General features: G+C 37.9%; 1 protein-coding gene and 1 long non-coding RNA gene across 2 annotated transcripts; both read left to right on the plus strand.

Moving 5' to 3' along the window:
• The first annotated feature begins 4,633 nt into the window (after positions 1-4,633).
• Positions 4,634-5,251, plus strand: LOC113360426. Its single transcript, XM_026603935.1, has one exon. It carries the CDS (start codon positions 4,634-4,636, stop codon positions 5,249-5,251), a length of 618 nt encoding a protein of 205 aa, XP_026459720.1.
• A 1,396-nt stretch (positions 5,252-6,647) lies between these two features.
• On the plus strand, positions 6,648-8,300 carry LOC113361959. The gene is made up of 2 exons (XR_003365445.1): positions 6,648-6,904; positions 7,580-8,300. It is a non-coding gene; the product is annotated as an uncharacterized LOC113361959 (long non-coding RNA).
• The last annotated feature ends 1,372 nt before the right edge of the window (positions 8,301-9,672 follow it).

The following is a 9,672-nucleotide window of genomic DNA, read 5'->3' on the forward strand; positions in this document are numbered from 1 at the left end:
TCTGAAGATTATCCCAAGCTTCTTTTGAAGTTTGACATGTAGATACATGATGTTGTAGATCACGACTTACAACATGTATAATAGCATTCAAACCATCTGAATTCTGCTTAGAAAAAGCCTTTTCTTCGTTTGAAAAATCCACTAAGGGTTTAAACTCAGTTTCCGAATTTTCTATTTTCGAGCGACTATAACCATCGACGACTAATAGCCATGTATTAAAGTCTCTTGATTGAAGAAAAGATCTCATAGCATATTTCCATCATAGATAGTTTGTTTCGTCAAATCTTGGCGGTACGTTAATTGAAGTCGATTCTGTCATATGCATTTCTACTTACTAGTTACTACTACACTGGAGGCTGCCCTTATCCTTATGGATGGTTGCACTAATCTTTGGTTGAACACTTCTGTGTGGCTGTTAGTGAGCCAACACGGTTTAGCCACGTGTTCGCTTAGCATTGGGCGATTAGTTTAGTCTTCTCTTTTTTCTGGTTGTTGCTTTTAAGCTGTAGGAAAACCTGTTTTCGGGTAGATAATGAATAATTGAATGTTCTTGGCCGCTACGGCAGAGTTACTCCATTTTTGATATCAACTCTATTTAAAATTTAGTTTCATTAATCCAAATTCGTACTAAGTATAGTACAATTGGTATCTAGAGCCGTTCCTTCCAATCACCAAAAAAAAAAATTTCACCATGGTTGCTCAGACTTGTAAGGAACTTAGTGAGGCTTCTAATCGCCAACAGTCTCAGATCGACAAAATTCAGCTTCAACTTGATTCTATGCTTACTAAAGAAGATTACGATAGTCGGATGAAAGCTAATTTCGAAGCTCAACTATCAATTTTGACCCAAACCATTAAATCTGAGATAGGAAAACTTCATTCATCCAGAAATGTAGAACAAGATGACCATAGTGGAGTTGTGGGTAATCTAGATGGTTTTACTGCTGGGGGTGATGGACATCAATCTCAATCTTACTCAGTTGTGGGTAATCTAGATGGTTTTACTGCTGGGGGTGATGGACATCAATCTCAATCTTACTCCGGTAGCCGCGAATTTCACCACTGTCCATTGCGAATGGATTTTCCACGTTTCGATGGTGAGAACCCCAAGAGATGGATCCACAAATGTGAATATTACTTCCAGATGCAAGCTGTGCCGGAATTTAATAAGGTGGGAATGGCAGCCATACACCTTGATGGCAAGGCATGTAAATGGTTTGAGAACTTTCGTTTGAGTCAACATCACATTTCTTGGCCAGACCTAGCTGCTAGTGTTTGCTCTCGTTTTGAAAACCCTGCTCATGATAATATTGTTGGTATTTTTAATAAATTGGCTCAACTGACCACTATTGAAGCATATTTTGAAGAATTTGAGTATTACAAGGCCTTACTACTCAGTGTTCATAAGGATTTTCCTGAATCTTATTTTATTGCTAGTTTTATTGGTGGTTTAAAGGAGGAGCTCAGAAATGCAGTGCTCATGTTTGATCCTAAAACACTAATGAATGCCTTTTCACTGGAAAGAATGCAAGAGCAAACCTTAATTTTCCAACATAAAACAACTAAACCCACACCTAAAATTTTTTCTACCCCTTCACTACATCCAGACCATTTCCACCAACCCCCATTCCCCACAAATCCACTTATACACCTCCTACTTCAGCTGCTCCACCACCCCTTTCTAAGCCTAACCAACCATTACCATTCAAACAGATTACACCTGAGCAAGTCCAGGAAAGAAAAGCTCAAGGCCTATGTTTTAATTGTGATGAAAAATACATGAGAGGACATGTTTGTAAGAAACAATACTTATGTGTATTAATTGGGGAAGAGGCTGACGAAATATTTGATTCTGGATTGGACACAGAACATGAAACTGATGAAGAACCCTTAGTAGAGAGTGACATGGAAATATCACTAAATGCACTTACAGGCACCACATCAGCTGATACAATACGGATTCCTGGTTTTGTCAAGAAGAAGAGCGTTTCCATATTGATAGATACAGGAAGTACACATAGCTTCATTGACTCTTCTTTAGCAAAAAGCTTACAATACTCCATTGAACACACTGCTGGCCTCTTGGTCACTGTTTCCAATGGGGAAAAGACTGTCAGCTCTGGTATTTGTTCTAAGTTGGAGTGGTCCATGCAGGGACACGAATTTTGTGCAGATTTAAGACTTTTACCATTGGGAGGCTGTGACATTGCGTTGGGTGCTGACTTGTTGAGAAATTTAGGGGATGTCTTATTCAACCTTTCCAAGCTTTGCATTACTTTCAAGCATAAGGGTAAGAAGATCACTTTACAAGGTTCACCCTCCAAACCATCAATACACATGATGAGTGGTTCTGCAGTCAAAAGGTTCTTTCAAAAACACTCTCATGCAGTGGTTGGTAAACTGTACTCTATCTCTGCACCAACTGCCCCATCCCAACTACCTACACCAATTTCTTTTGTGCTAGACAAATTTCCTGATGTATTCTATGAACCAAATTACTTTCCACCACAGAGAGACTTAGACCACAAGATCCCTTTACAGCCCAATTGGATACCTGTTAACTTGAGATCCTATAAGTGTCCTTATATTCAAAAGTCTGTGGTTGAGAAACTGGTTCAAGACATGCTACTTTCTGGGATTATTCAACCTAGTAACAACCCATTTGCTTCTCCCATCTTACTTGTGAAGAAGAAGGACAACTCTTGGAGATTTTGTGTTGATTATAGAAAGCTTAATAGCATTACCATCAAGGACAAATTCCCCATTCCAGTCATTGATGAACTCTTGGATGAATTACATGGCTCAAAATTCTTCACCAAGATTGATCTAAAGTCTGGTTATCATCAGATCAGAATGTATCCTTCTGATATACACAAGACTGCTTTCAGAACTTACCATGGCCATTTTGAGTTTAAAGTGATGCCATTTGGCCTTACCAATGCTCCAGCCACATTTCAGGCTCTTATGAATAAGATTTTTCAACCTCATCTGGGAAAGTTTATCTTGGTCTTCTTTGATGACATTCTAATCTACAGTCCCACATTGGAGGATCACATTTTACATTTACAAACTACCTTGCAGATACTCAGAGAGCATAAACTTGTGGCCAATTTCTCCAAGTGTTGTTTTGGGCAGTCTGAACTAGAGTATTTGGGTCATATTGTTACTGCCAATGGAGTTAAGGCTGATCCTGCAAAAATCTCAGCAATGGTGGACTTGCGTTTACCCACTACTATTAAAGCTTTGAGAGGATTTTTGGGTCTCATTGGTTATTATAGGAAGTTTGTTAAGGATTATGGGATGCTTTGTAGACCATTAACTGACCTATTTAAGAAAGATTCCTTTCAATGGTCTCTTGCTGCCACTGTTGCTCTTGTTCAGCTTAAGACTGCCATGGCATCCACTCTTGTACTTTCCTTGCCTGATTTTACCAAATAATTTGTGGTGGAGACTGATGCTTGTGATATGGGAATTGGTGCTGTGTTAATGCAAGATAACAAACCTATTGATTTTTACAGCAATCCATTGGGGCCAAGAGATGCCGCTATGTCTACTTATGAAAAGGAATTGCTAGCCATTGTCCAAGCTGTTACTAGATGGAAGCATTATTTAAAAGGCACCAAATTCATTATAACGACATATCATCAAAGCATTCTTTATTTTTTAGAGCAAAAGATATCCACTGTCCTGCAACAGAAATGGCTTATGAAGCTACTGGGTTTTGACTATGCCATTGTTTACAAGAAGGGATCTGAGAACAAAGTAGAAGATGCTCTCTCAAGAAGACCCCATGCTGGTGCCTCCTGTCACTCCACCTGTCTGTCAAGTCCTGCTTGGACTCATGACATTATTGCCAGCTATGCTGCTGACACTACAGTCCAGGGTCTAATTACTCAGTTTACTCTCCATCCCAACTCTATTCCAAAGTACACTTACTACAATGGCATCTTATGATACAAGGGGAGGATTTACATTGGCAGCTCTGCCAATATTAGAACAAAAACTTTGGACTCTCTCCACTCTTCAGCAGTAGGGGGACATTCTGGTATGCAGGCCACTCACCTCAGGGCCAAATCTTATTTTTTCTGGCCTGCAATGAAGAAGGAGATTCTACTTTTTGTATCCACTTGTGATGTTTGCCAGAGGCACAAAGGGGATTCTTGCTGGTTTACTTCAACCATTACCCATACCAGACCATGCTTGGCAACACATCTCAATGGACTTTATTAAGGGATTGCCAATGAGTGAAAGGAAATCTGTCATTCTAGTGGTGGTGGATAGATTTACTAAGTACAACCACTTTATTGGATTACATCACCCTTACACAGCTGCATCTGTGGCTAGGGAATTCATCTCTCATGTATTCAAGCTTCATGGCTTACCTGCTTCCATAGTTTCTGACAGGGACAAAGTTTTTACAAGTCATTTTTGGCAGGACCTATTCAAGGCTTTGGGAACTCAACTCCACTTGAGCACAGCTTACCATCCACAGACTGATGGCCAAACTGAAAGGGTAAATTCTTGTCTTGAAACTTATTTAAGATGTATGTGCAGTCACCAACAAAAGAAATGACATCTATGGATTCTCTTAGCTGAATGGTGGTACAATACCAACTACCATACTAGATTAAAAATGAGTCCTTTCCAAGCACTCTATGGCTATATACCTACACACTTAGATTTTCCCTCCTCTGCCACAACTTCTGTTGCTACTCTTGAAGAATATATGAAACAGAGAGCTGTTGTTCTGGATATCTTGAAAGAAACTTTACATAAAGCACATGAGAGAATGAAGTTCTTTGCTGATAAGACAAGAACTGATAGAGTGTTTGCAGTGGGTGACAAGGTATATCTCAAGTTGCAACCTTACATGCAGGCCTCTGTGGCTTTGAGAAGGAACCTTAAGTTGGCAGCTAAATATTATGGGCCTTTCACTATTTTTCAGAAAATTGGTGCAGCTGCTTACAAACTGCAACTTCATGCTGAAGCTAGAATTCATCTAGTCTTCCATGTTTCACAGTTGAAGAAACATATTGGCACCATCCACAGTCCTTCTCCATCTTTACCAGTACTGGATACTGATGGGTCTATCTTAGTCATTCCTGCAGCTGTTTTGAATACCAGAACTATCTTTAGAAATGGTGCCCCTGTCCTTCAAATGCTCATCAGATGGACCAATGCTTCTTCAGAGGATGCTACATGGAAGGATACAACTCATATTGCTCACCATTTTCCTAAGTTCAATCCTTGAGGACAAGGATTCTTTCATGGAGGGGGCATTTGTCATATGCATTTATACTTACTAGTTACTACTACACTTGAGGCTGCCCTTATCCTTATGGATGGTTGTACTAATCTTTGGTTGACCACTTCTGTGTGGCTGTTAGTGAGCCAACACGGTTTAGCCACGTGTTCGCTTAGCATTGGGCGATTAGTTTAGTCTTCTCTTTCTTCTGGTTGTTGCTTTTAAGCTGTAGGAAAACCTGTTTTCAGGTAGATAATGAATAATTGAATGTTCTTGGCTGCTACAGCAGAGTTATTCCGTTTTTGATATCAATTCTATTTAAAATTTAGTTTCATTAATCCAAATTCGTACTAAGTATAGTACAGAGTCATGATAACTCGAGTTCATTTCGTACAGGTTGGATCGCATCAAATACAGATTGTTAGATCTTTCCGTGTTCGCATGTTCTGATACCAATTGAAAAGACGAGGGTACCCAAATATGCCTCAATCTAAAACTTTTCCACCTATAAGTCTGTAAAGCCCCAAAATTTTTGACTGGTTTAGTTCAACCCATTAGAGTTACAAATCATAGATATTTCACTCAAAATAACTTAAGAAGCCCAAGATTGAGCGTTTTTAACACGCTGAGTGTGCCCAAGTTGCAAAACATGGTTTTATAGCCTCAAGCATTTGTTAGAGCATCCACAGTGGGCGAGTATAACCAAAAATTTGGGATGAGATCGTAACACAGTGGGACGGAGTAAAGATCAAATCCCAACCAAAGATCAAATTCCAGACCAAATATGGTCGCGACCAAATCCCAAATTCTAATATAGTCGGGTGTAAATTTAAAGTACGCTTGTTGCTGGGCGTAAATTTAAAATACGCTTGTTAACGGGCGGAGATTTAAATTACGCCCGATGAAATTTTAATTAAATAAAAAAAAAAGAATGAGGCGGACTTTTAAAGTCCGCCTGATGAAAGTTATAAAGAATGGGGCGGACTTTTAAAGTCCGCCTGATGAAATTTACAAAAAATGGGGCGGACTTTTAAAGTCCGCCTGATGAAATTTACAAAAAATGGGGCGGACTTTTAAAGTCCGCCTGATGAAATTTTACAAAAAAAAATTGGGGCGGACTTTTAAAGTCCGCCTGACGAAATTTTAATCATGTACCGTTGCGTCACAACACGGACTAAACCCAAATTTTGGTCTTTTTTTTGATCTTTGATTTTTGGTTTTGATCGCACCACTGCAGTTGCTCTTAGGGTGCCAAAATAGATGTGCATGCATCCCTCCACGTCATTATGCATGTGTCAAGTTTTTGTAAAGGCATCAAGGGTTAAATGGTCTTTTGTCCAGCCAAATGTTAGAAAACAGAAAACCCTTGTTTTCTTCTTCATTTTTTTCTCTAGGGAGTGTTAATCCTTTCTCTTACAGAGAGAAACCTAAGAACTAGAGAAGAGGAGAGCTTGGAATGATTGTGAAATTATAGCATCAAGAGTTGTATGAATATGAAACTTCTCCTTTCCTCTATTCTCTTCTTTCTCTCGAATAATTTTTGGTTTATCTTTCTCAAACCAAATTCAGGGATAAACTTTTCTAGAGATTGGTGAGAATAGGGGTGAGTTAGAGAATCGTCAAAGGAATTATTGTTGGTTTGCAAGCAAAGAACAATAGGTAATTCGTAAGGAAAATCAATTTTATGTATGAATGCCTTGATTTGAGAATTTTGAAATTAGGGTTCTTCATGATTTGGGGTTTTTAATACAAACCATGTTCTTTAAATCAAAATATTGTTTGGGTAGTTTGATATCTTTCTTAATTTGTGTTAACAAGCTTTTGGTAATGAATTGCATGATTCGGTTATAATTTAATTTTGTGAACCCTAGAATCCCGTTTTTAGTTTTAGTGATATATTTAAATCCAACCGTTGGAATATGCTGAAATTTTAGTATGTTGTGTTTATTTAAGTTATAACTATACAGTAAAAATTTCATGATGATCAGGTCCTGTTTACTACTGAAAAGATTGCATAGTTTATGGCTGCATTCTGCAGAGGTGAAACCCTGGACACTGAATTGTTTATAGCTTATCTCACTGTATGTTTATCAGATTAAGATGAAATTTTACTATGTTGTTCCTTTCAATGTACTTAACTTACAGTAAAAATTTGAAGAACATCTGATCATTTTAGGTACCCCAAAGTTTAGGAGAGCTGTGACTGAATTTTGTTATCGGCAATGAAAGCAGCCACGCTGTTATGTCTATAATTATGTAACAAACCGTTAGAATGTGCTTATTTTTGGATATGTTGTGTGAAATTGTGTCCTAAAGGTACTGTAAAAATTTCAGGACAATCAGGTGTCGTTTGCTACTGAAAAACTTGGACAAAGTGCGACTGAATTCCGAGAACAGAAATTTTGCATAAATATGGGATGTTGGTTATGTTGTAGTTAGTTTACATATGTGCATACATATTTGAATTGATCATAATTTTGCAAGCTCGGTTTGAAAACATGTCCATCTCAGTGGACTTGTTTAAGTTGATTAGAAGTAATGTTTGGTGGTTCCAAGCTATATTTTATGTATGCATAAGCATGAAGGTGTTTGAGAGGTTGCATTCTAATTTGTTATAGTCTTCTGCTTTGTACTAGTTTCTAATGCTTCAAAGGGAAGTACAATAACTCGCCGAAATAAATAATAAGGCTTGGCGTTGTGTAGAATGTATGGGCATCTATCGATATAAAATCTTGTGGTACTATTTCGCTAAAAATGACGAAGGGTTTGGGTCTACTTAAGTCTTATGGTTATCATGCTGTGGCGATTAGTGGTTGGATGAACAATAAAATGGTAAGGACTTTATACTCACAATTGCATGTCGAATATCATAGGTTGTGAATAACTTGCATGGTGATCCTTGAGCTTGGTATCAGGACAATTTATTGTGAATATCTGTACAATGATGAGTTGTATCAGGACAATTTATTGTGAATATCTGTACAATGATGAGTTGTATATGTGGACGGAATATGTATAATCATAGATCCAGTTGCCGGAAAGTAGCAACTTTCAATGGGATTTCTAGTTAAGACTTCACTGATCCCTTAGTATAGCTTGTGTTCGGTCATTTTGTTTAATTGGTCTATACTGCAGGTTATCGGTAACTCGAATTAACCAAGTTCATGTTACCCATTGGTCGAAACAAGTTAGATTGCCTTGGTTGTTCAATGATTCCAAAACTTACTTTTAAATTATCAGTTAAGAGTATTCCAAAATTGAATTTATACAGTATTTTAAAGGATTGGATTTTTATTATGTACTCACTTCCATTTAGATTATTAGACATACTCTGTCCTTGTGTGCCATAGTGTGTTCGTACATTTCTGTTGCAACTGATAATGTACACTAGCTCTCTAATTCAGTAGTTCCTCTTGATTGAACATTTATAGTTTAAAGAATGTCACTTGAAGTTTCTGCCCATTTACTGGGTACGGGTAAGGTTGGATCTAATAATTTGTTTAGATAGATTGCATGGACAGTATGGAGTGTGAGTTCATCTATTTATTTGATTTTACAGTATAATGTACAATGTACAATTCTGACATTTAACAGATAATTTATCATTGTCGTGTGGCTAATTGTATTGCAAATTAAGTAGTTTGTAACTCATGAAATGTCATGGTAAATATCTTGTCACATTGGTGTTGGCAATAGTGGCATTGTTTATGCTGTTAAGATAGGGATAGTTGTTGCAATGCATATCATACTATCCAATGTAAGAGATAGTTACTGCAAGGGATGATTGCCACTCAAAGTAGTTTATCACCTGGTAAGAGGTAATTGCTACCAAGGGTAGTTCATATTATCTAAATAAACATTTGACGAACTACGGCCGTGCTTGATTCCTTCGAGCAATGGAGAGGGTACGTAGGCAGCTGCTATGCGGTTTAGCGCAACTCTACAAGGTTGTTCATATCATCTGAAAGTCCTGGTTATTGCTTTGCAGTTCATACCATCTATTCAGAGATGATTGCAACCTTGGAAGTATATATTATTATTGGGCAATTGGCCCGAGTTAATTTGGCAACTGGCCGTCTGTTATTTTTAGGCAATTGGCCCGTGTTAATTTGACAACGGGTCGTCTGTTATTTTTGGGCAACCGACCCGTGTTAATTTGGCAATTGGCCTGTTATTTTTGGGCAATTGGTCCGTGTTAATTTTTTTGAAATTGGATCCCTCGTGGAATTTTATGAGTATTATGGTATGGGACATATGCTCATAGAATTCCAACATTGAGACCAATAAGATTTTTGTTTAGTAGGATCTCAAGTTTGTTGTTCTTGGGGTAATTCAATGAACATTTTGCAGGTTAAATGCGAAACGATTCCAAAAATTTGAAAGTCCGGTTTCTTGAGTGGCGTATCAGGGAGTCGGAGCTTGCTAAG

The sequence above is a fragment of the Papaver somniferum genome, chromosome 3, assembly GCF_003573695.1.
Source record: "Papaver somniferum cultivar HN1 chromosome 3, ASM357369v1, whole genome shotgun sequence".
Classification (NCBI taxonomy): Eukaryota; Viridiplantae; Streptophyta; class Magnoliopsida; order Ranunculales; family Papaveraceae; genus Papaver; species Papaver somniferum.

What these genes read in the sequence shown, in the direction of transcription:
- LOC113360426 (XM_026603935.1), top strand. Translation starts at nt 4,634, where the DNA reads ATGAGTCCTTTCCAAGCACTCTATGGCTATATACCTACACACTTAGAT.